Below are 27775 nucleotides of genomic sequence, written 5' to 3' on the forward strand. Positions count from 1 at the left end.
ACTATCTGCAGGATCCCTGAGAATAGCTAGTGTAAACAGGACACCCAAGGGGAAGATTCTCAACACATCCCCCTAGTGGGGAAAGGATACAGCCTGAGAATTCTCTTGTGGGAAGCTGCCGTCTCTTGTCTGGAGATTCCCGCTCTTTTTCCTCATGAGAGGAGGGAAATTTACCTCAGCATTCTTCCCCTTAACATGTGTACTCTCGTGTCAGGGACAGATGAGTCATCAGTGATATACAAATCATCTTTTATTCCAATAATCATATATTGAATATCTTTTAGCCCTCTTGGCTGTAACGTTGCATTATCGTAGTCGACAGTGGAGTTAAACTCCGTGTCGATACTTTGTTATTTTGGATAGTGAACATAGAGAGACTCTGAAGGACTCTGTGACATAGGGACAGACCAGGGTAGATTTCCTTTCTGTTCCCTAACCTTTTGTGCAATAATTTTACCTCAGCACTTACATATATCCAAACAGGTGTCGGCGTTGTCGACGGAGACACCCTCCCACACACATATCCGCTCTATCACCTCCTTAGAGGAGCCTTTTACCTCAGACATGTCGACACACGCGTACCGACACACCACACACACAGGGGATGCTCTATTTGAAGACAGTTCCCCCACCAGGCCCTTTGGAGAGACAAAGAGAGAGTATGCCAGCACACACCACAGCGCTATATAATACAGGGATGTACACTATACTGAGTGATTTTTCCCCTATAGCAGCTTATATACACAGTTTTGCGCCTAAATTTATGTGCCCCCCCCCCCCCCCCCTCTCTTTTTTACCCTTTGTGTACCAGGATACTGCAGGGGAGAGCCTGGGGAGCTTCCTTCCAGCTGAGCTGTGAAGAGAAAATGGCGCCGGTGTGCTGAGGAAGAAGGCCCGGCCCCCTCAGCGGCGGGCTTCTGTCCTTTTATGTACTTTAATGGCGGGGGTTAATGCACATATACAGTTCATCAGACTGTATTATGTGCTTTTCGCCAAGTATGGTAATCTAATTGCTGCCCAGGGCGCCCCCCCCCCCCCCCAGCGCCCTGCACCCATCAGTGACCGGAGTGTGTGGTGTGCTAAGGGAGCAATGGCGCACAGCTGCAGTGCTGTGCGCTACCTTAATGAAGACCGGAGTCTTCAGCCGCCGATTTTCAACTTCTCTTCGTTCTTCTGGCTCTGCAAGGGGGACGGCGGCGCGGCTCCGGGACCGGACGACCGAGGACTGGGCCTGTGTTCGATCCCTCTGGAGCTAATGGTGTCCAGTAGCCTTAGAAGCCCAAGCTAGCTGCAAGCAGGTAGGTTCGCTTCTCTCCCCTCAGTCCCACGTAGCAGTGAGTCTGTTGCCAGCAGATCTCACTGAAAATAAAAAACCTAACAAATACTTTCTTTTCTAGGAAGCTCAGGAGAGCCCCTAGGGTGCATCCAGCTCTGGCCGGGCACAGATACTAACTGGGGTCTGGGGGAGGGGCATAGAGGGAGGAGCCAGTGCACACCAGATATAGTACCTAATCTTTCTTTTAAAGAAGCAGAGAATTTTTTCACACTGCGCTCACCCCCGGTTTTTGATTTGCATGTATCTACCCTGGTGTAATAAATGGTGAGATGCTTAATTGATTATCAAAGTGATATTTATTTTAATAACAATAAATGATAGTCCCGAATACTATGATTGCAATCTATTTGGCTGTGTAAAGCCTTCTTACTAGTTGTGCATAAGCATGCTTGATTCTAGTCTTTTAAGAGTGCCCGGTCTCCTGCGGGGCCCGTCTATACCCCATGGTCCTTACGGAGTACCCAGCATCCACTAGGACGTCAGAGAAATGGGTGTGGTCTCATTAAAGTGGGCGTGGCCTCATCTGATATCATCATGGCCACCACAGGAAAAAAAAAATATATATAAAAAAAGTCCCCATTTTACACATTACAGCAGGCAAGTGTCCCCATTTGACACAGCGCGGCAGGCAGGTGTCCCCATTTTACACAGTGCGGCAGGCAAGAGTACCCATTTTACACAGTATGGCAGGCAGGTGTCCCGATTTTACACAGTGCGGCAGGCAGGTGTCCCCATTTTATACAGTGCGGCAGGCAGGTGTCCCCATTTTACACAGTGCGGAAGGCAGGTGTCCCCATTTGAAACAATGCGGCATGCAGGTGTCCCCATTTTAAACAGTGCGGCAGGCAGGTGTCAAGTGGGGGGGGGGGGGGGGGAGAGAGAGAGAGAGAGAGAGAGAGAGAGAGAGAGAGAGAGAGAGAGAGAGAGAGAACTACTTACATAGAGGATCTTCCCGCTCTTCGGGTCCGGCCGCCTCCAGTCCCTCGCGCCGGCCGCCTCCTCCTTGCAGGCTTATCTCCTCTCCTCCCTCTTCCCGAGCACTCCTGCTCGGGGGGGCGGAGTTTCGCAGAATGACACGATTGCGTCATTCCGCCCCGGAAGAGGGAGGAGAGGAGATAAGGACACACAAAGTGCCGCGGCGGGCGCCCCGTGCGGTTGCACGGCTCGGCCGCCGCTAGAAACGGCACTGGATATAAATAATAGGATTTTAATTACCTACCGGTAAATCCTTTTCTAGTAGTCCATAGAGGATACTGGGGTTCCATTTAGTACCATGGGGTATAGTAGGGTCCACTAGGAGCCATGGGCACTTTAAGAATTTGACAGTGTGGGCTGGCTCCTCCCTATGCTCCTCCTACCAAATTCAGTCTTGGAAACTGTGCCCGAAGAGACGGACATGCTTTGAGAGTAGGCTAGATAAAGATAGTGGTGAGATTCCGAACCAGCACACACAAACAGAGGAAAGCAAAGCTAACCCAACTTTAAACAGGAACAGCAACAGCTGAACCAACAATACTTAACCAAGTAACAGTGCAGGAAGAATGAAGCACCGAGCGGGCGCCCAGTATCCTCTACGGACTACAAGAAAAGGATTTACCGGTAGGTAATTAAAATCCTATTTTCTCTTATATCCTAGAGGATACTCTGGTTCCATTTAGTACCATGGAGATGTACCAAAGCTCCCAAACCGGGTGGTAGAGTGCTGAGGTTCCTGCAGAACTCATTGACCAAACTTAAGTTCCTCAGATGCCAAAGTATCAAACTTGTAGAACTTGGCAAACGTGTTCGAACCAGACTAAGAAGCCACTCGGCATAGCTGTAAAGCCGAGACACCACAGGGAGTCACCCAGGAAGAACCCACCGACCTAGTGTTACGTTCCTGATGCTCAGAACTGGAGAGATGTAGTGATGCGAGTTCAGAGCACCAGAACGTGACGCTGAACTAAGGAGAGGTACGGGAATAGCCCCTAGCACCCTACCTCCGTTGTCTTACCCGTGTGGTCGACTCACGCATGAACGACTATGGTTTCTTGGGCCCACGGCAGCCGCGTTTGAAGGGCGGATTAGGTCTGCCCAACTCAGATGCCCCCAGGTCTTAGAGAGAGACAAAGCGTGAACCGAGATAGGGTAATAACAAGGGGACCTCTAACTAAAACAAACAGAAGCTAGGGGCTACTAACAACCCTAAAACTAAAAAAAGGTATGTGCGGCACGCCGCCAAGGAAAAAGGACAACAAAAAATACCACTGTCCGTTCCCCCACACGGCACCGCCGAGTTCCGGGGAGGACAGTGAAAAGCAGAAACCTCCGCAAAAACCTCCAACACAAAAGTAATACAAAGTTAACGCGCCCTAGGCCGCAACTCGCGGCAGAAGCCGCTACTCACGAAACCGGGAGAGAACCCCAAATAACGAGAACCCTCGGATGACTGCAACAGGTTCGTTTTGGACAGGAAGGATTCCCAGGACCAGCTTCAGAACTCCAGGACTCGGGAGCACAGGGAGGAGGATCGACCAGATACAGCTAAATCAGGAACAGACGTTACCAGGCAGGAACAGCATGCAGGAAGCTATCACCGGCGTCTGTGTGAGGCACTGAGGAGGCATATAACAGGGAACCCTCCAATGGCAGTGCAGAGCCTGATTGATGAATGTCGTGCAGCTGCCTTGCTGCACGAGCAGGGGAGAACAGGTGTGAGTACTCTCATGGCAACGGGGAACGCGGTCCGCCTGTGGCGTCCCCGTTGCCATGGACCCGGCGGCCCTGGGCGCACAGCGTCCTAGCGTTGCCAGGGACCCGGCGGCTATTGCGCGCACGGCGTCCCGGCGTTGCTAGGCGCCGTGCGGGAGCATACAGAGCGAGAGGCGCGGCGGCCGTGACCGCTGCTCGGTCAGAGCGCGGACTAAAACCGCCGCGCCTAACACCTAGTAGAGTGGGCCTGTACAGATTTTGGAACTGGCAATTCTGCCGTGGAATAAGCATGCTGGATTGTGAGCCTGATCCAGCGTGCAATTGTCTGCTTTGAAGCAGGACACCCAATTGTATTGGGATCATATAGAACGAACAGCGAGTCAGATTTCCTGTGACAAGCTGTCCTTTTTACGTATATCGTTAAAGCCCTCACAACATCCAGAGACTTTGAAGTAGCGGAAGTGTCGGTGAGAACCAGAACCACAATAGGTTGGTTGATGTGAAACGCAGACACCACTTTCAGAAGAAATTGCTGACGAGTTCTGAGTTCAGCTGTCTTCATGGAAAATTAAATAGGGGCTCTTGTGAGACAAAGCCCCCAACTCCAACACATGTCTTGCTGAAGCCAAGGCCAACAGTGTGACGGTCTTCCACGTAAGATACTTTATGTCAACCTCCTGTAAAGGTTCAAACCAGTCCGATTGGAGGAACTGCAGCACCAAATTGAGATACCAAGGTGCCGTGGGAGGCACAAAGGGAGGTTGGATGCGCAGAACACATTTCAAAAAACGTCTGGACCTCACAGAGAGAAGCCAATTGTTTCTGAAAGAAAATGGGCAAGGCCGAAATCTGGGCCTTTATGGATCCCAGACGTAGGTCCCCATCCACACCTGCCTGCAGAAAAAGCAGGCAACGTCCCAGGTCAAATTCCATCTGGCTTAGATCATAGTCGGGTTAACTTTTTTAGGGATCCCTCTTCTGGCTAGAATCAGCCGTTCAACTTCCATGCCGTCAAACATAGCTGCGGTAAGTCTTGATAGATGAATGGGCCCTGTTGCAGAAGATCATCGCGAAGAGGTAGAGGCCACAGATCTTCAAGGAGCATCTCCAGAAGGTCAGCGGACTTGGCCAGTCCGGAACAATGAGTATTGCTTGAACCTTTTCCCTTTTTATCCTTTTGAGAATTCTTGGGATCAGAGGAAGTGGAGGAAACACGTACACCATCTGATAGACCCATGGAGTCGTCAGAGCGTCTACCGCCACTGCCTGTGGGTCTCTCGAACTGGAACAATACCGCTTGAACTTCTTGTTGAGACGAGAGGCCATCATGTCGATTTGTGGATACACCCACAGACGTGTCAAGCACCTGAACACTTCCGGGTGAAGGCCCCACTCCCCCAGGTGCAGATCATGTCTGCTGAGGAAATCTGCTTCCCAGTTGTCTACTCCTGGAATGAAGACCGCTGACAACGCCACAGCATTTTTTCCTGCCCAGAGAAAAATCCTTGATACCTCTGACATTGCTGCTCTGCTTTTTGTTCCGCCCTGTCGGTTTATGTACTTCACTGCCGTTACATTGTCCGACTGGACCTGAATGGCCCAATCCTGAAGAAGATAAGAGGCCTGCAGAAGGGCATTGTATATGGCCCGGAGTTCCAGAATGTTGATTGGAAGGGTGACTTCCTGACTTGACCATCTTCCTTGAAACTGCACCCCCTGGGTGACTGCTCCCCAACCTCTTGAGTCTTGCGTCCGTGGTTAACAGGATCCAGTCCTGAATTCCGAACCTCTGACCCTTGATGAGGTGAGAAATCTGTAGCCATCACAGAAGGGAGATCCAACCTCTGACCCTTGATGAGGTGAGAAATCTGTAGCCATCACAGAAGGGAGATCCTGGCTTTTGGCGACAGACTGATCCTCTAGTGCATGTGAAGATGCCATCCGGTCAATTTGTGCAACCGATCGAGCTGGAAGGGTCTTGCGTGAAACCTTCCGTATTGAAGCGCATCGTAAGAGGTCACCATTTTCCCCAGAGGTCGAATGCATAGATGCACAGATATCCAGGTTGGCTTCAGGACATCCCGAACCATCGACTGGATTACCAATGCCTTTTCCAACAGAAGGGACACCTTCTACGACTCTGTGTCCAGTGTCATTCCCAGGAATGAGTTGGCTCTAGGTGAGATTTCGGAAGGTTCAGAATCCACCCGTGATCCTGGAGAAGTTTGGTTGAGAGGCTAATGCTGTCCAGCAACCTGTCCATGGACGGCGCCTTTATCAGAAGATCTTTCAGGTACGGAATTATGTTCACTGCCTGCTTGCGAAGGAGAAACATCATCTCTGCCATCACTTTGGTGAATATTCTCAGTGCAGTGGAGAGACCAAATGGCAGGGCCTGGAACTGGTAGTGACAGTCCTGTAGTGCAAACCGTAGATAAGCCTGATGAGGCGGCCAGATTGGAATGTGAAGGTACATATGCTTGATATCCAGAGACACAAAGAATTCCCCTTCCTCCAGACCTGAGATCACCGCTCTCAGAGATTCCATCTTGAACTTGAACACTTTTAAGAACGGATTCAACGACTTGAGGTTCAGAATTGGTCATACCGAACCGTCCGGTTTCGGTACTACAAACAAGTTGGAATAGTATCCCTTGTTGTGCAGATGAGGTGTAACTGGAACAATGACTTGAGTCTGTACCAGTTTTTGGATGGCCTGCTGTAAAGTTATACTTGCATCTTGTGAAGCTGGTAAGCCTGAGTTGAAGAATCTGTGAGGTGAGAGGTCTTTGAACTCCAGTCTGTATCCCTGGGAAATAAGATCTATGACCCAGGGATCCTGGCACGAACTTGACCAGATGTGACTGAAGAATTTAGGCGGGCTCCCACCTGACAGCCCTCCAGGCCCCGCGGTCCACCGTCATGCTGAAGGCTATGAGGAAGCAGAGCCTGAGCTCTGTTCCTGAGCACCAGCAGTATCTGGTTTGCGTGGTTTACCTCTTGCACCTCTGGAAGACGTAGAAGCGCCTCTGGATTTTCCCTTAAACTTGGCTGTCCAAAAGGACTGTAAATTTGAAGCTGAATAAGCTTTCCTGGCTGGGGGAGTTGTGGAAGGAAGATACGTAGACTTGCCCGCAGTACCTTTGGAGATCCATTTATCTAGTTCGTCTCCAAACAAGGACTCTCCTGTGAATGGCAGGCCTTCCACGCCTTTCCTGGAGTCCGCATCAGCAATCCACTGGCATAGCCACAAGCCCCAGCGCACTGACACTGCCATAGCAGTGGAGCGTGCATTAAGCACACCAATCTCTTTTATGGCTTCCACCATAAAGTTCGCAGAGTCCTGTATATGCTGCAGGAGTAAAACATCCCCCCCTAGACAAGGAATCTAACCACACAATTAGGTTACCTAGCCATTTAGCAATGGCTTTTGTGATCCACACACATGCAATAGTGGGTCTTTGGGCCACCCCAGCAGCTGTGTACAATGATTTGAGCGTAGTCTCAATTTTACGATCAGCCGTATCTTTTAGGGAGGCTGCGCCAGGGACAGGCAGTAGAATATTTCGTGACAGCCTAGAGACTGATGCGTCCACTATCAGTGGATTTTCCCATTTTTTTCCTATCCTCTAGGGGAAAAGGAAAAGATGAGAGCAACCTTTTAGGGATCTGAAATTTCTTATCAGGATTAACCTACGGTTCTTCAAACAGGGTATTCAATTCCTTTGACGCAGGAAAAGTGACTGAGGACTTCTTTTTTACATTAAAATAAGATTCCTCACACTCCTCTGACACCTTATCATGAATATGCAGAATATCTTTATAGCCTCTATAAGAGCCTCAATTCCCTGTGGCAGAGTAGCTCCCCCCCCCCCCTCCAAATCCACCTCACCCTCCTCCATGTCTGACCTGCCAGCGTCAGACTGCAGGATATGGGCCAGAGATCATTTTTGCGGACAAATGGTAGGGGATTGAGACGCTGGTACGGGGACTGAGTCTCTATTCATAAACTCATCCACAGTCTGTCTTAAGTATTGTGTCTCTTTCTCATTACGGGATAGCTTTGTAGAAATATTTGAGATCATTCCCTTAATGGAAGTAAACCAATCCGGCTCAGCCCCGCTATTCTGGAAAGGTGCACTGCCCTGAGTACCCAGAAGTGAGCCCCCTGGAGAAGAGGAACACTCCACTGTACAAGAAACACACTCTTTGCCTGACATAATGTAAATGTGACAACACACACAGGTAAAGGTTAAGCACAATTAACCCACAAAGGGAGACACAGAGTTATTTGGAGCCAGCCCCCACCGTGCCCTTATCGCTAATGCCTAGCTTAGCTGGGTCGCAGACTAAGTACCCTGAAAGGGGACTTAGTACACTAAGAATCGCACCCCCCCTGCTATGATCCCCTGGTACCGCTGAGGTAATCTGGAGTCTCTCTGGAGGAGCTGCGCGTCCCTGTCAGTCAGCGTCTGTGTCCACTGCGGAGGGAAAATGGCGCTAGTGAGCTTCTGGATCCTCTTATAGTGAAGGCCCCACCCCTTCAATGGCGCGCGGTCTTCCCGGTTTTTTTTTATACTGGCTGAGGTAATCTGGTGCTTAAAATTGGGAGAAAACAGTTTTAAGGCTATTTTTGCCAGTGTGGGTACTGTGTTCAGTGTAGTGTGTCTGGAGATGCATTCCGCCCCGGTTAGAAGCCGTGTGTCTCCATACCCTCATGCCGCCATAATAGTGGACGACCCGGCTTAGTACTCACCACTCTTCTTTCTTCTGGCTCTGTTAGGGGTGGCGGCGTGCTGCGGGAATGTACACTCGCCGTGGTGGGGCTTGCGAATAGTTCCCTCAGGAGCTCAGTGTCCTGTCAGCGAGGAACGGGACCATTAACCCTTCAAGAGGTTGGGCCGTTTGCCCCCCCTAACTCCCACAAAGCAGGCAGGCTGGTGCCAACCAGCCCTGCCTGAAAATAACAAACATCTAAAATATATGCAGAAAACTCTTCAGGAGCTTCCTTTAGCGTGACTGAGTTCTCCGGGCACATTTTCTAAACTGAGTCTGGTAGGAGGGGCATAGAGGGAGGAGCCAGCCTACTGTCAAATTCTTAAAGTGCCCATGGCTCCTAGTGGACCCTTCTACACCCCATGGTACTAAATAGAACCCCAGTATCCTCTAGGACTTAAGAGAAATATGGATGTAGATGAAAATATAAATCAGGTCTCTTTTTGTGTCGAACATTGGGGGTAATTCCAAGTTGATCGCAGCAGGAATTTTGTTAGCAGTTGGGCAAAACCATGTGCACTGCAGGGGAGGCAGATTTAACATGTGCAGAGAGAGTTAGATTTGGGTGTGGTGTGTTCAATCTGCAATCTAATTTGCAGTGTAAAAATAAAGCAGCCAGTATTTACCTTGCACAGAAACAAAATAACCCACCCAAATCTAACTCTTTCTGCACATGTTATATCTGCCTCCCCTGCAGTGCACATGGTTTTGCCCAACTGCTAACAAAATTCCTGCTGCGATCAACTTGGAATTAACGCCATTGTCCTGTCACTATCATGATAACAAGTGCCCTTGCATGTGCATATTTCCAGGTATAGCAATTATAATGCTTACATTAAAACAAAATGCATTATATAGATGCGATCGGTATGAGATCCCGCCGTCTGGGAAGCCAAACGCCAGGATCCAGACATCTGCATCCTGAGCAGTGGAATGCTGGCACAGATTGCCACAGATTCTATTTTCTATTTTACGCTTGCCACAGATTCTATTTTCCCTCTATGGGTGTCGTAGACACCCATAGAGAAGGAATCGCCTACCTCGCCGGTATACCGGCAGCGTAATGGTGGCCCTGTCGGGATCCCGGTGTTGGAATTGTGAGAGCCGGGATCCCAACTATCGGTATGCTGACTGTATACCATATGGATCTATAACATGATACAGCAGAGCTGTAACCTAACAATGACACTAGATATTTCCTACACCCAACAGTGATATTAAAGGGTACGTCCTAAATCTTGCAACTGATTAGAGTAGGTCTTCGATCATTACCATGTTCCTACCTGTATAAGTAAAGTCTTAGAGTCTCTTGTGGCAGATCCTTCACTTCTCGGGAGAGGTTTTCCTTTAACTTTACACTCCTTTACAAAGCTTTTCAGGGTCTCACAGAATTCCTCATAGTTAAGAAACTAAGAAACAACATATAAAACATAACTCAAAGAACAATATACTATGATGTGTGATAACAAATGTATTTCTGCTAATACATGCAATAAATCTGTGTATGATAAAATACTCTTAACTTTTTTTTTTATATTTTCTTTACAAAACTTCTGTTTCATTTCACTTTGGTGGTATTCCACTCAATTACTTCTGGAAACAGGGAGCAATTAGTGTGACATAAGCATATTTGTATATAGGGAAAGCCACGTAGGTTGTTTTATTGCACATTTTGTAAAACGGAAGCCAGAGCACGAAATGATTGTTTGATGAGGGGCCCAAAGCAGGTCATGGGAACACTAACATTGGTTCTGCATTTTGAATGAATAATATTTATGTTGTACAAGTTTATATTCACCCTTTTCAATCACTAGAAATGTATATATTGCCTACAGGCAAAGTCAGAGCTACAGGGAATAGATTTTTTTTTTCCAAGAGGAACTATAAAATCACAATTAACACTGTCCTCTGCCACTTATGTTATATATATATGGTTACAATCTTGTCATTTTTTTAGCATTTTTTCCCCCACTTGAATATAGAACGACAGCTCTGTAATACCGCTTAGCGGTCTAAAGGGGGTCGACACCAGGGACTTGTACACGGGTCCTTCACTGGTGCGAGCCACTTGAGACCTCTTTCACACTGGCGACACCAACCTGGCAAATTGCCGGGTTGGTGACGTGCGCGGTGACATGTGCAGAGGGGATGCCTGGAGATCAGAACGCATTGGCTGCGAACGCCTCTGCCTGATTGAAAGGCAGAGGTGTTCGTGAAGCGGGCGGGCGGCTGCGTGACGTCACCCGCTGCCGCTCTAATCAAGAAAATTATGGTGGACCGCCTGCATACACAACCTAGCTATGGCTGCAGAGGTTCATCCACAATTGCTGCGATTGCAATTAAACTGCGGTCGCAGCCACAGGGCAGGCCATTTAGCATGCTAGGCAGCCTTGCCCTGCGATGGGCGGCCCCCAGCATATGATAGAAAGGATTGCAGATTCTGCTAAAAAAAACAGAATCTGCAATTCTTAATAAATAACCCCCTTGGTTTGCTAACAAACTTGAATAACAACTGCAATACGATTAAACTAAGCACGCCTGTCTCACTTGAAATATAAGAAGTCACAAAATGAGGGAGACCATCATTTTGTGATGCTATACACCAACTCTCAGGGGTGCACCTCCACTGGTGAGACCTATTGACTCACTTATAAGTGAGTATACTATAGTACATAGTGGATTTATTACACATATATATTGCTACCTACTAGAAGACATACTTTCTTCTCAGTCTACTAGTGCTCAAGTTCACCCATTCCTCTTTCCTGGAATTACACATATTACTTGGACTATATAATAGACACTGCATTTTGGAGGAAGAGATAACATTAGTGTGTGCAATTTGCCAATGGTGGCATTTTTACAAATTTGAAATAAAAACTGAACATGTTGGTCTTCTATTTAATGGTTTACACCACAGGTTCTCAAACTCGGTCCTCAGGACCCCACACGGTTCATGTTTTGCAGGTCACCTGTACATTTTTAAAATGTGACAGTTGGTGATACACAGTGCAGCTGCTGGGTGACATGGAAAACGTGAACTGTGTGGGGTCCTGAGGACCGAGTTTGAGAACCACTGGTTTACACCAAGGATGGCCAAATCCATGTCAGCCAGCAACCATGGCGATGGGAGGACCTTCCTTTGTCTGCATGTCACTCTCTTCTCCTGCCCCTTTTCCATTTTAGCTCCACATCAGGTACACCTGCTGGGAAACCTTAGAAATGCTTCCCAGCACGTAGCTCTTCCATACACAGTGTTCACAGCTGCTGAAAGCTATTATCGATACAGACTAGAAGTGTTGTGATTAATTATTTTCTAGGTGGCAAAATCTGATGTAGTAAGTGGCTAGCCTATAATCCTTGTGTAGTGTCACAGGGGCAATTATTTCATTGGAGGCATTGTGGCAGGAAAAAGCCAGAAGACAAGAATAAAAGGACTGAGCAAAGATCATGGCTGTACAAAATAGGATATAACAAATATGGTGCTTTTGAAGGACACTGGGTATAAGAACTGTTTGAGAGAAACGGCTGTTATCTCGGCACAGACTGGCAAACTTTGTGGAGTATATACACAGGAGTTGGCTACAGAATTTGTAGAAACTGATGGCTATTTGGGATGTGTAAAATGTAATATTTGTAGAAAACATCAGCTGGTCATTATATGAATGATCCTGGTAATATGCACAGCCCATCTAAAAAAAGGAGTCTCACAATGTCATAATGGAAAAACTGCTGTCTCTTCACTTATGATTAACTCTCCATTTTAAGCATAATGTTTCAACTTAACACTAAATAATTCACAACTTGCTGACATTTTGGGGTTAATGGCTCTGTTTACATTTCTTAACATTTTGTGTTCACCTAAGTTCACAAACAAGAAAAGTTAACTGTACATCATGTTTTATTCCATCTAAAAATGGGAAGTAGTTATGTGACCGGCGGGGTCACAATACCTACGCCTACATCTCGCCTCCTCAAAATCCCAACAGTTGGCATGCTAACAGGGACTATTCCCACTCGTGGGTGTCCACAACACCCATAGGGAGGGAATATAACCTGCGCTCGCCACCGAGCCCGCCAGCATTCTAATCCCCGGGACCCCGGCATCAGTATGGTGACAGACGGGATCCCACCCTTCGGTCACCTATACCCTACCCCTAAGAATATGAGTAACTCTAGAAGCAAGGCACCGTAAACTCACAAGGTGCAGAGGCTATTAGGTCATTAAGAAATTACTGAATCCGACTTTATTTATTCTAGCAAGCCAGCCCAGTATGGGAATCCAGTATTTATGTTCACACCATGCTAACCTCCTACTGTAATCAAGGTTCTTCTAGTTCTTACTTTAACGGACCTTCCTAGCACCACCACCACCACCACCACCCTCAGTACAGCTTCCTGTAGGCTGTCTGATATAAGTGGCGATGAAGAAGATGAATGGCAGTGTTGAGAGACAGAAATAAGGAAGAGAGCATGAATGTGCACAGACAACAAACTACTGCAGAAGAATTTGGAAGCACTGCAGTAATGTTATTAAATATTTCTTAGAAAACTTCTAATCTTAATGGAACAATTACTAAATAATAGAGTTCCATCCATGTATAATGCCAAACATTATACTTACCTCTTTCACTAATCCAAGCAGGTCTGCTTCATAAGCCAAAATATCACCCATTTTAGGACACTCCTATTATCTTCCACATAACCAGAAAATCTAAAAGACAAAGAAAACAATCTGAGCAAAAAAAAAAAAAACACTACAATAAGAGAATCTAAAGCCAAAACACAAGAAAGACATGATGGCCAAAGGGGGAAGTAGAGACAGACATTCCATGTGGCCTCGTTTGCATTTGCTATTCTCTCTAGAGTGAAAGGTGTTTTGAAACACTTAGGCACTAATATTACCCTCCTCCTTGTCAGGTTTGTACAAAGCTAAGTTCACCCCAGTATTGGCAAAAATGTAAAGTATTTTGAATGGATGGCACCTATTACCTATATCTTTAGTTGGTCGGGTAACTACAGTATATTGAAAACTATTATTTTTTCAAAACTGTCTTATCTTATCCAGATGTTGCCTGTTTGTCTAAGAAGGACCAACATTTTTGCTTATCACTATTTACTAAAGTACTTGATATACGTAACTTCACTAGTGTAGTTTTAATGCGTTATGTATTGGATTGGATGCATAATCGTAGTTGGTATATTAACTTGGACCTAGAGTTAACTATTTTTAACCTCCTTCTCCCCTGCTGCTCTGTTACACACTCCTACCTCTAAACTCCCACCAAGTATGATGACTAATGTTTTATTTCGAGACACGTACAGTATTTAGCTTGGTTAGCTATTAACCGTAAACTATTCCGTAACCCACAGAGTTCTATGTTTACAACCTTTTGGGGTAACCCCTTGTTTGCTTTAGGATTAGATAATGCCATATTCCAAGTTCGGGAATAGCTTCGGTCAGAGACATTTTTGACCCGGGGGGCTGGCTGCTCTCCTTTCAAGACCTCAAAGATAAATTTGACCTTCCGAATTCTAATTTCTTTATGTACTTACATACTCTACACTTTGCTAGTACCATGCCACGCCCATTCGCTGAGGCTGGAGATTTAGACAAATTCCAATCCTTGTTACTCGTACATGCTTTGTTACCCTATAAAACCAGATTCCTCACCCTGTTACTCATTCAGGATGCCTCTAAGTCTTTCTGGAGACCTACAGTGACCAGCTGGAAATATATACTCCCATCTATAGAGGATCATAATCCACTTATTAAGTATTATCATAATACTTTACGTCTTTTGTCATCTTCACCGTTACAAGAAACTCATTTTAAAGTAATACATAGGGTGGACATTTCCCAAGCTAAACGTAAGCACATGGTATCTGGGGAATCTGGTCATTGCCCTAAGTGCCACTATGTTAATGCCACTTTATTCCATCATTTTGTGGAGTGCAGGAAGACCCATAAGTTTTGGTGTAAAGTTCTTCTTTTTATCAATAATTTATTTTCTCTCAAACTATCATTGGATCCACTAGCACAATTATGTGCAAACTTGGACAATTGGGACCATAGTATTCATAAAAAAAATAAGAATTTACTTACCGATAATTCTATTTCTCGTAGTCCGTAGTGGATGCTGGGAACTCCGTAAGGACCATGGGGAATAGCGGCTCCGCAGGAGACAGGGCACATCTAAAGAAAGCTTTAGGATCACCTGGTGTGCACTGGCTCCTCCCCCTATGACCCTCCTCCAAGCCTCAGTTAGGATACTGTGCTCGGACGAGCGTACACAATAAGGAAGGATTTTGAATCCCGGGTAAGACTCATACCAGCCACACTGTACAACTTGTGATCTGAACCCAGTTAACAGCATGATAATAGAGAAGCCTCTCGAAAAGATGGCTCACTACAACAATAACCCGAATTTTTTGGTAACAATAATTATGTACCAGTATTGCAGACAATCCGCACTTGGGATGGGCGCCCAGCATCCACTACGGACTACGAGAAATAGAATTATCGGTAAGTAAATTCTTATTTTCTCTGACGTCCTAGTGGATGCTGGGAACTCCGTAAGGACCATGGGGATTATACCAAAGCTCCCAAACGGGCGGGAGAGTGCGGATGACTCTGCAGCCCCCAATGAGAGAACTCCCGGTCCTCCTCAGCCAGGGTATCAAATTTGAGGAATTTTACAAACGTATTTGCTCCTGACCAAGTAACTGCTCGGCAAAGTTGTAAAGCCGAGACCCCTCGGGCAGCTGCCCAAGATGAGCCCACCTTCCTTGTGGAGTGGGCATTTACAGATTTTTGGCTGTGGCAGGCCTGCCACAGAATGTGCAAGCTGAATTGTACTACAAATCCAACGAGCAATAGTCTGCTTAGAAGCAGGAGCACCCAGCTAGTTGGGTGCATAGAGGATAAACAGCGAGTCAGATTTCCTGACTCCAGCCGTCCTGGAAACATATATTTTCCGGGTCCTGACAACGTCTAGCAACTTGGAGTCCTCCCAGTCCCTAGTAGCCGCAGGCACCACAATAGGTTTGGTTCAGGTGAACGCTGAAACCACCTTAGGGAGAAACTGAGGACGAGTCCTCAATTCCGCCCTGTCCGAATGGAAAATCAGATAAGGGCTTTTACAGGATAAAGCCACCAATTCTGACACGCGCCTGGCCCAGGCCAGAGCCAACAGCATGACCACTTTTTCTGTGAGATATTTTAACTCCACAGATTTAAGTGTGTCAAACCAATGTGACTTTTGGAACCCAAAAACCACCTGGAGATCCCAAAAGTGCCACTAAAGGCACAAAAGGAGGCTGTATATGCAGTACCCCTTTAACAAATGTCTGAACTTCAGGGACTGAAGCTAGTTCTTTTTTGGAAGAAAATTGACAGAGCCGAAATTTGAACCTTAATGGACCCCAATTTCAGGCCCATAGATACTCCTGTTTGCAGGAAATGTAGGAATCGACCCAGTTGAATTTCCTCCGTCGAGCCTCACTGGCCTCGCACCACGCAACATATTTTCGCCAAATGCGGTGATAATGTTTTGCGGTTACATCCTTCCTGGCTTTGATCAGGATAGGGATGACTTCATCCGGAATGCCTTTTTCCTTCAGGATCCGGCGTTCAACCGCCATGCCGTCAACGCAGCCGTGGTAAGTCTTGGAACAGACAAGGTCCTTGCTGGAGCAGGTCCCTTCTTAGAGGTAGAGGCTACGGATCCTCCGTGAGCATCTCTTGAAGTTCCGGTTACCAATTCCTTCTTGGCCAATCCGGAGCCACTAATATAGTGCTTACTCCTCTCCATCTTATCAATCTCAGTACCTTGGGTATGAGAGGCAGAGGAGGGAACCCATACACTGATTGGTACACCCACGGTGTTACCAGAGCATCTACAGCTATTGCCTGAGGGTCCCTTGACGTGGCGCAATACCTGTCGAGTTTTTCCCAACGGTTTATAATCATGTGGAAGACTTCTGGGTGAAGTCCTTACTCTCCCGGGTGGAGGTCGTGCTGAGGAAAACTGCTTCCCAGTTGTCCACTCCCGGAATGAAAACTGCTGACAGTGCTATCACATGGTTTTTCGCCCCGCGAAGAATCCTTGCAGCTTCTGCCATTGCCCTCCTGCTTCTTGTGGCACCCTGTCTGTTTACGTGGGTGACTGCCGTAATGTTGTCCGACTGGATCAACACCGGCTGACCTTGAAGCAGAGGTCTTGCTAAGCTTAGAGCATTGTAAATGGCCCTTAGCTTCAGGACATTTATGTGAAGTGATGTCTCCAGGCTTGACCATAAGCCCTGGATATTCCTTCCCTGTGTGACTGCTCCCCAGCCTCGCAGGCTGGCATCCGTGGCCACCAGGACCCAGTCCCGCATGCCGAATCTGCGGCCCTCTAGAAGATGAGCACTCTGCAACCACCACAGGAGGGATACCCTTGTCCCTGGTGACAGGGTTATCCGCTGAAGCATCTGAAGATGCGACCCGGACCATTTGTCCAGTAGGTTCCACTGGAAAGTCTTGCGTGGAATCTGCCGAATGGGATTGCTTCGTAGGAAGCCACCATTTTTACCCAGAACCCTTGTGCATTGATGCACTGAGACTTGGTTCGGTTTTAGGAGGTTCCTGACTAGCTCGGATAACTCCCTGGCTTTCTCCTCCGGGAGAAACACCTTTTTTCTGGACTGTGTCCAGGATCATCCCTAGGAACAGAAGACAAGTCGTCGGAACCAGCTGCGATTTTGGAATATTGAGAATCCAATCGTGCTGCCGCAACACTACCTGAGGTAGTGCTACACCGATCTCCAACTGTTCCCTGGATCTCACCCTTATCAGGGAATCGTCCAAGTAAGGATAACTAAAATTCCCTTCCTTCAAAGGAATATCATCATTACGGTCATTACTTCAGTAAAGACCCGGGGTGCCGTGGACCATCCCTACGGCAGCGTCTGAACTGATAGTGACAGTTCTGTACCATAGCCTGAGATACCCTTGGTGAGAAGGGTAAATTTTGACATGAAGGTAAGCATCCTTGATGTCCCGAGACATCATGTAGTCCCCTTCTTCCAGGTTTGCAATCACTGCTCTGAGTGACTCAATTTTGAATTTGAACCTCTGTATGTAAGTGTTCAAAGATTTTAGATTTTAGATTTTAAAATCGGTCTCACCCAGCCGTCTGGCTTCAGTACCACAATAGTGTGGAATAATACCCCGTTCCCTGTTGCAGGAGGGGTACCTTAATTATCACCTGCTGGGAATACAGCTTGTGAATGGCTTCCAAAACTGCCTCCCTGTCAGCGGGAGACGTCGGTAAAACAGACTTTTGGAAACGGCGAGGGGAATACGTCTCGAATTCCAATTTGCACCCCTGAAATATTACCTGAAGGATCCAGGGGTCTACTTGCGAGTGAGCCCACTGCGCACTGAAATTCATTGAGAACGGGCCCCCACCGTGCCTGAACTTGTAAAGCCCTAGCGTCATACTGAGAGCTTGGCAGAGGCGGAAAAGGGTTTCTGTTCCTGGGAACTGGCTGATCTCTGCAGCCATTTTCCTCTCCCTCTGTCACGAGCAGAAAAGAGGAACCCTTTTGTCAGCTTGCCAACCAGGACTGCGCCTGATAATACGGCGTCTTATTTTGAGAGGCGACCTTTTTTAAGTCAATACTTCCAAATGCCGTTTGGAATCCGCATCACCTGACCACTTTACTGGTATAATTGGACAACGCACTTATACTTGATGCCAGTCGGCAAATATTCCGCTGTGCATCATGCATATATAGAAATGCATCTTTTAATTGCTCTATAGGCAATAATATACTGTCCTTATCTAGGATATCAAATTTCCAGTCAGGGAATCCGACCACGCCAACCCAGCACTGCACATCCAGGCAGAGGCGATTGCTGGTCGCAGTATAACACCAGTATGTGTGTAAATACATTTTAGGATACCCTCCTGCTTTCTATCAGCAGGATCCCTAAGGGCGGCCATCTCCAGAGAGGGTAGAGCCCTTGTTCTTACAAGCGTGTGAGCGCCTTATCCCCCCTAGGGGGTGTTTCCCAACGCACCCTAACCTCTGGCGGGAAAAGGTATACTGCCAATAACTTTTTAGAAATTATCAATTGTTATCGGGGGGAAACCCACGCATCATCACACACCTCATTTTATTTCTCAGATTCAGGAAAACTACAGGAAGTTTTTCCTCACCAAACATAATACCCCTTTTTTTTGGTGGTATTTATATTATCAGAAGAGTGTAAACTTTTTCCATTGCCTCAATCATGCAATGTGTGGCCCTATTGGAAATCACGGTTGTCTCTTCACCGTCGACACAGGAGTCAGTATCCGTGTCGGCGTCTGTATCTGAGGTAACGGGCGCTTTAGAGCCCCTGTATGAGACGTCTGGACATGCACAAGCTGAGTAGCCGGCTGTCTCATGTCAACCACTGTCTTTTATACAAAGCTGACACTGTCACGCAATTTCAACAGTACATCCACTCAGGTGTCGACCCCCCAGGGGGTGACAACACTATTACAGACACTCTACTCCGTCTCCTCATCATTTTTCTCCTCATACATGTCGACACAAACGTACCGACACACAGCACACACACAGGGAATGCTCTGATAGAGGACAGGACCCCACTAGCCCTTTGGGGAGACAGAGGGAGAGTTTGCCAGCACACACCAGAGCGCTATATATATACAGGGATAACCTTATATAAGTGTTTTTCCCTTTATAGCTGCTGTATTGTTTATACTGCGCCTAATTTGTGCCCCCCTCTCTTTTTTAACCCCTTTCTGTAGTGTAGTGACTGCAGGGGAGAGCCAGGGAGCTTCCCTCCAACTGAGCTGTGAGGGAAAATGGCGCCAGTGTGCTGAGGAGATAGGCTCCGCCCCTTTCTCGGCGTCCTTATCATCCGTTTTCTTGTATGTTTTGGCAGGGGTTAAATGCATCCATATAGCCCAGGAGTTATATGTGATGCATTTATTTTAGCCATAAAAGGTTTTCTATCGATTTATTGCGTCTCAGGGCGCTGCCCCCCCAGCGCCCTGCACCCTCAGTGACCGGAGTGTGAAGTGTGCTGAGAGCAATGGCGCACAGCTGCGGTGCTGTGCGCCTACCTTTATCTGAAGACAGGAAAGTCTTCTGCCGCCGATTTTTCCGGACCTCTTCGCTCTTCTGGCTCTGTAAGGGGGCCGGCGGCGCGGCTCCGGTGACCCATCCAGGCTGAACCTGTGATCGTCCCTCTGGAGCTAATGTCCAGTAGCCTAAGAAGCCCAATCCACTCTGCACGCAGGTGAGTTCGCTTCTTCTCCCCTTAGTCCCTCGATGCAGTGAGCCTGTTGCCAGCAGGTCTCACTGAAAATAATAAACCTAAACTAAAACTTTCACAAAGAGCTCAGGAGAGCCCCTAGTGTGCACCCTTCTCGTCGGGCACAGAAAATCTAACTGAGGCTTGGAGGAGGGTCATAGGGGGAGGAGCCAGTGCACACCAGGTGATCCTAAAGCTTTCTTTAGATGTGCCCTGTCTCCTGCGGAGCCGCTATTCCCCATGGTCCTTACGGAGTTCCCAGCATCCACTAGGACGTCAGAGAAAAGTAATTCTTCCCCTGCTGACCACCATAGATATAGTAGCTAAAAAATCTAGAATGCAAAACTAGATTGTGAAAATTCACCCCTTTTTAGGAACGGTGAAACAACTATTGCTACAACTACTATATTTTGATAGGCAGTCAACACTGCCTGAGACTGAACAAGGTATTCTTACATTTTATGAGAAGTAGAATTTCTTTATTGCTTTATTAGATCTTCACTCACAGGCCAAGATTTTTTAAATTGTTTAAATCTACTACAGGTTGAGTATCCCATATCCAAATATTCCGAAATACGGAATATTCCGAAATACGGACTTTTTTGAGTGAGATAGTGAAACCTTTGTTTTTTGATGGATCAATGTACACAAACTTTGTTTAATACACAAAGTTATTAAAAATATTGTATTAAATGACCTTCAGGCTGTGTGTATAAGGTGTATATGAAACTTTAATGAATTGTGTGCATGTACACACATTTTGATTAATGCACAAAATTATAAAACATATTGGATAAAATTACCATCAGGCTGTGTGTATAAGGTGTATATGAAACATAAATGCATTCTATGCTTAGACTTGGGTCCCATCACCATGATATCTCATTATGGTATGCAATTATTCCAAAATACGGAAAAATCCGATATCCAAAATACCTCTGGTCCCAAGCATTTTGGATAAGGGATACTCAACCTGTACGAGGTACATGCATCGTCAACTGGACTCTGCTATGTGAAATAAAGTTATATCTGAACCTATGATGATAGACGCGCCTTACTTATTGTATGGGATGATATGTTCTTTTTCTAGATCTATCTAGTCATTCGGCTACGATCTCCGATTTATTTCAATTATTAATTTTTGCAGCCCCTCCACACTACAGCTTATAGTGTTATCCATTCCCTTCTTCCCCCGTCTCCTTCCTTCCCCTGTATTTCTGTTTGTCATAGCTCATTACATATTGTGATGTCATGAGTCTTTCTATATAGGTATACAGGTTGAGTATCCCATATCCAAATATTCCGAAATACAGAATTTTTGGAGTGAGAGTGAAACCTACGTTTTCTGATGGCTCAATGTACACAAACTTTGTTTAATACACAAAGTTATTAAAAATATTGTATTAAATGACCTTCAGGCTGTGTATATAAGGTGTATATGAAACATAAATGCATTCTGTACTTAGACTTAAATCCCATTGCCATGATATCTCATTATGGTATGCAATTATTACAAAATACGGAAAAATCCGATATCCAAAATACTTCTGGTCACAAGTATTTTGTATAAGGGATACTAAACCTGTACATATGTTTGTTGAAGCATAATTTTTAGCATTGTAATTGCTAGTTTACCTGTGTTATTAGATCTCTCTTGCTTCTATGCTTCGAAGCTTGGTGATTTCAAATATTCTACCTATGACTGTATTTGTCATTATATATGTGGATGTATTGAATGCTACATTTTTGAAAAAATAATAAAAAAAGTAAAAAAAATAAATAAAAAAAAACGAGAGACAGACATTCCCAGCTACACACGCCTTGTTCTTCACTGGAAGCATTTACATTCAAATAGTGGGGCAGATGTATTAAGCCTGGAGAAGCAGTGATAAAGAAGTGATAAGTGGAAGATGATAACACACCAGCCAGTCATTATGGGTTGAAAAATTACAGTTAGGAGCTGATTGGCTGGTGCGTTATCACCATCCAATTATTACTTCTCCAGGCTTAATACATTTGCCCCAGTTTTACTTATTTACAATTCTTGTCTCCAGTTGAAAAGATGTAATTTTACTTTAGGTGGATTTATTATATTAGAACGCTTTGTACTGCAGTGTTCTGTTCAGTTGGCAGAGGATGCACACTTATCAATATATAATTTGATTACATCTCTAGGTAACTTTATTATGTCTTGCCTGACACTTCTCATACAATTATAAAGCTACACAGTCTACAAAAAGTCCTGAACACACCACATTTAAAATGAACACCAGGGTATCAAATTCCCTATTTACATACAGAGAAGGATAAAAAGAAAATAAGACGGCAAACAATGTGTTTCTAACAGTTTCATTTGCAAACTTTAAACACAAGCAGAAAATATATAAATAGCCTAAACGGGAATTAAAGTCTCAACAATGGATGTGATTTGACGTTCTGGAACAGCAAATCAGGCTAATCTACAACGCAAGTTGCACCCCATAGTGGTGTAGAAAAATGTGAGATGTATAGGCTACTGTAACTGGCTGATGTGACACATCTTCACAAATGAGCATTTAACATGCAGTGGTGAACTAATGCTTGTACCCCGCAGAAGGGAGTAGGAAAAAGTATATTCTAATGACCCCACTATACTCACCTGCGGTAAACAACTCTGAGCAATGCATTGAGCATTCGGAACAAAAAAAAAACCCACACATACGGTTTTCCTCCTGTATTCAGAGTTGGCCATATCTATTGGGCCACAGTGCCCTTAAACATCCACGTTTGAGAGCAGCTATTATCACTGACAGCGTGTATCTGCAGTAGCATTGTCTTTGGCGCAGGAGATCTACCTGAAACAACTGAATTCCCCCCACAAAATTTGATGGTATATAAGAACCATATGGCTCATCCAGTCTGCCCGTTAGGGTATTAGGGTTAGGGATTGGGTTTGAAGGTTATTAGGGTTGTTTTAGTGGTTTGGGTTAGGGCAATGATGGGGAACCTTTGGCACTTCAGCTGTTGAACTACACATCCCAGCATGCCCTGCTACAGTTTTGCTATTTGGCCATGCTAAAACTGTAGCAGGGCATGCTGGGATGTGTAGTTCAACAACAGCTGGAGTGCCAAAGTTTCCCCATCACTGGGTTAGGGGGTGAGGAAATTAGTTAGTTTGGGGGATGGGGTCAGGTGTCACCGATTGCTTTATCAATGTCACACATGATAAGAAGAGACACCCGCTCTGCCCTATTGAGAGCACAGAGCGTGCCCTTGAGACTGGATCCGCATTGCCAGGCACCTACCCAAACTTTATTATGGCACTTGGTAATGCCTGATCCACTACAAAGCATATGTGACACTGGGACAAAATAAGCATGCCTAAATTTGGGTGTGTAAATTTGGGCAGGTGGGAGATATGCTATTCTGTCCCTGCTTACCCCTATACACAGTCTGATAGTTTATGCCATACAAATACCTGACTGTATGGCTGCTGCTAATGTCTGTGCTATGACATCATAAGGTTCCTATGATTACACAATAAGTGGAATGCCAGGGCAGCACACTAGGCTTTATTCTATTACCTGGTCTCCACTACTGTAGAACACAAACTCTGGAGCTCGTGCTGTTTGATCATAGTGCTAGTAATACTGATAGCGTGATTAGCTTTTTTAATAGAAGTTCGTTTTATTAATTAGTCTATAAGTATTTTAGTATTTAGCGTATTATTGTAAGTGGAAAGAGGAGAAAGAAGAGAGAAGGGAGGAGGAATTTGGGTGCAGCCACGGGCTGGGTTTACCATATGCTGGCCTTTCTTCTGGAATAAGGTAAGTGCGCTTTTATTTTTACTTGTACTTTGTTGCTTGCACAATAAGGGTTTGTCATGGATTTCATAAGGGACGAGGCTCACCTGAAAGTGGGCGTATCAGGGCATAGAAGGTAGTTGGTCCCAATTTAGTAAGTCTAAATGTCAGGAGGTGTCTCTGCCCAAATCTGACTAATGGCCCATACACACGGTGAGATTCGGGCTATGCCCGATTCTCACTATGCGACAGGGGCCAGGTCGGCAAATAGTCAGTATCGCAAACACACTCATTATGTGCTTGCGATACTGACTATCGGGGTAATTCTGAGTTGATCGCAGCAGCAAGTTTGTTAGCAATTGGGCAAAACCATGTGCACTGCTGGTGTGGCAGATATAACATGTGCAGAGAGAGTTAGATTTGGGTGGGTTATGTTGTTTCTGTGCAGGGTAAATACTGTCTGCTTTATTTTTACACTGCAATTTAGATTTCAGTTTGAATACACCCCACCCAAATCTAACTCTCTCTGCACATGTTATATCTGCCTCCCCTGCAGTGCACATGGTTTTGCCCAACTGCTAACAAAAATCCTGCTGCGATCAACTCAGAATTACCCCCTATGTGCGATTTTGGCTAAGTGTGAATTTTGACTATCTCTTCTATAGAAATAGTCAAAATTGACTTGCCTGCACGGTCTATCTATTCTTGCGATGCCGACCGCGCATCGGCATCGAATCGGGATCGCAAGGTGACTTTCACCTTGCGATCTGCACTAACTTTTCTTACGATTTTGACTATATAGTCTAACTGTGTGTACACACCATAAGATAAGGGGTTATTTATAATTATTTACAGTATTGCCGGTTCTCAATGGCTGCAAATCGTAGGTGTTATGTATGAGTTAATCAGAGGCTGCAGTCTTCTGTCCATTCCAACCGTGACGCGGCCGGACATGCCGTACACACTTTTCCCCAGATTGCAGAATTTTTCAAAAAATATTACGCATCCTTATACAACCTGAAGAAAGATCAATCTTTCCAGGTCACTCTTGACCTGAAGGTTCTGATTCAGGACTACCTTACAGAGGTGAAATTCCCGAGACTCGCAAAGGCATGAATTTCTTAGAACAGGCATTCACTATAGAGGAGTTGGAGGCGGCCCTATCTGCTACTCCAACTGGAAAAAGCCCAGGCCCAGACTGATTCCCTGTAGGCTACCATAAAGCATTTAAATTACCCTATCTACCTTTATTTATGAAAGTATGCACCTCTTTTTTCCGTGAGACAGGCCCCCGGTTGCTTAGTCTAACGGATATCCCCCTATCCTAATACAATAAATCCTTGCTGCAACACCTTATAAATGATACTACTCTGTATTTCTGGTGGTCTACTGTACAACCTCCCATTTCCAAGTGGTTCCAAAGGATTGACTTCTATATGGCCATGGAAGACCTTACAACCTCCTCAAGCCATTCCTCCTCCCAGTTTACCACTGCCTGGTTTGAATGGTTGAGCTTCAAGGAAACACTGACAAATGCTACTCACATGATATCCCCTCTCCCCACTGTACCTTAGGGTTGTGAGAACAATGAGGATATTCTCATTCCCTACTATTCCTACCTTTTCTCTAATTTTGTGCTTCTTCCTCCTTCTATCTCTTTTCTCTGCCTAGTTAACATTAGCTTTATTAATTCCCTCTTATTCATAAAACCTTTTTCATTATTTTCTCACCATTACTATTACAGGATGACTTAGATTGTTGTTCTATTCTATACAGACTAGGGACTCATTTTAAGTTCTAATTATAGTGGCTCTATTGCATTTCTCATTGTGACAAATTATATTGCACTAAGGCCCTCATTCCGAGTTGTTCGCTCGTTATTTTTCCTCGCATCGGTGCGATTAGTCGCAAACTGCGCATGCGCAACGTTCGCAGTGCGCCTGCGCCAAGTAAATTTGCTAAAAAGTTTGGTATTTTACTCACGGCTTAACGGAGAAATTTCTTCGTTCTGGTGATCGGAGTGTGATTGACAGGAAGTGAGTGTTTCTGGGCGGAAACTGGCCGTTTTATGGGTGTGTGCGAAAAAACGCAGCCGTTTCTGGGAAAAACGCGGGAGTGTCTGCAGAAACGGGGGAGTGTCTGGGCGAACGCTGGGTGTGTTTGTGACGTCAAACCAGGAACGAAACTGACTGAACTGATCGCAGTGGCAGAGTAAGTCTCGAGCTACTCAGAAGCTGCAAAGAAATTTCTATTCGCAATTCTGCTAATCTTTCGTTCGCAATTCTGTTATGGTAAGATACACTTCCAGAGGGCGGCGGCTTAGCGTGTGCAAAGCTGCTAAAAGCAGCTAGCGAGCGAACAACTCGGAATGAGGGCCCAAGTCTGCTATGTATCCTTATTGTCTCCTGTTTATTGGTTTATTGTATTAATTTAATAACACAGAGTTAAAATAAATAAATAAATATGAGTTAATAAAATAGAATACATGCAGCGCTGCAAAATAATTACCCTTAGCAGCTCCATAAGGGGATTTCTTAAACCCATAATACAGTACTCAAATAATGTCTAAATGGGTGCATGCGGCTGTCCATGGGCCCTCCTTACAGCCATTGAAAAAGTCCCCATACAAGGATGAAAATGTGTTTGGCACTTTAGGTAAATTCATGTACATGTAATGCATCACTGAAAGCTTGTGATTTTTTTTGTACCTATGATCAATACATATTGTGCTTTCACTTATAAGCACATACTGTAGTTTTATTTATACCTTACCACATTACCACCTACCCGCATACACCTCTAGAAGCTGTATCCAGCACCAAGGTACACTACATCAAAGGAGCGGAAAATCCTGACCCACTGGGAAGATCTGGAGAGTAACTGTATTTACACACTACATATTACTACCTATCCCTGATGATACACATCCTTGGTGTTTGAGGTGAACCAAAGCATGAGTGACGTGAGGCGAGTGTTTTGGGTTGGACATTTACACAGAGGACAACCCATAAAACAACCACACACAAACCAAGGGACACCATCCCGGACACAGATCACAAACTTGAGACATCACCTAATCAGAACTCACACCAAAAAAAAAAAAAAAAAAAAACACCCAGCAAAGGTCCTGATTAACAATGGGGTGGGTGGAGCTGCGCTCCAGGCCCTCACAGTAAAATAGACCCACAAATTCTGCTGTAGAGCAGCCAGTGTTGACAGGAGAAAAATGCAGTCAAGACCAAAAGAACAGCTTAATCACCTCCAGGCTACCTCCCCTCTTCCCTCACCCTGCTGATCAGTAGAAGTCCCATCCCACGGAGCAGTCTGAAGCTCTGCTCCCTTTGTCCACAGCCGTGTCCCTCAGACTCCCGATGCCCATTCACCACCCACCCCTCCCTCAGCAACGGAGTTCTGAGATGCTGTGGGTGGAGCACTGTGCTGCTGTCACAGACTGTGTTGAGAAACCAGTAGGCATACCTAATGTACTTTTCTACAGGTCACTGTAAAGTCTGGCCCCTGTCTCGTATGTATTATTATTATTATTATTATTATTAATATTATGTATTATTATGTAGTATGTGTGTGTATCAACTCAACTCAGGGTAATAAATAAGGAGGTCTAAGTAGGCGGACTTGATAAAACTGACCTAAACCTAACAAGGAGGAAATCTCCAGAGAGTTTGGGAAGATCCCAGAGCTCCTTGCAGGCGGCCATGTCCCCAAAAGTGTCAGGATGCATCACCACTGAGATGAAACATACCATCATGCCAGAGGGGAGCATAGTCACACACATGGTGGGTGTACCCCCTGTCCCCCCAACCCACGCTGTGCTGAGCATGGCCTGCGTCTCCCCTCAGCCAGCAATGGAACAGT

The 27775-nt window shown here is 45.7% G+C and overlaps 1 protein-coding gene across 5 annotated transcripts in view; it reads right to left on the minus strand.

Moving 5' to 3' along the window:
* ARMC9 (armadillo repeat containing 9) overlaps nt 1-27775 on the minus strand; it is a 433139-nt gene that overhangs the window by 265029 nt on the left and 140335 nt on the right. For all 5 annotated transcript variants that reach the window (XM_063916557.1, XM_063916560.1, XM_063916558.1 and 2 more), the window contains exons 2-3: nt 13428-13517; nt 10087-10212 (exon numbers count right to left, since the gene is read on the minus strand). In XM_063916557.1, the coding sequence (XP_063772627.1) occupies nt 10087-10212; nt 13428-13478 (177 nt within the window). In that variant the 5' untranslated portion in view covers nt 13479-13517. The remainder of the gene's footprint in view (nt 1-10086; nt 10213-13427; nt 13518-27775) is intronic.

The sequence above is a fragment of the Pseudophryne corroboree genome, chromosome 4 (genome assembly GCF_028390025.1).
Source record: "Pseudophryne corroboree isolate aPseCor3 chromosome 4, aPseCor3.hap2, whole genome shotgun sequence".
In the NCBI taxonomy this organism is placed as follows: domain Eukaryota; kingdom Metazoa; phylum Chordata; class Amphibia; order Anura; family Myobatrachidae; genus Pseudophryne; species Pseudophryne corroboree.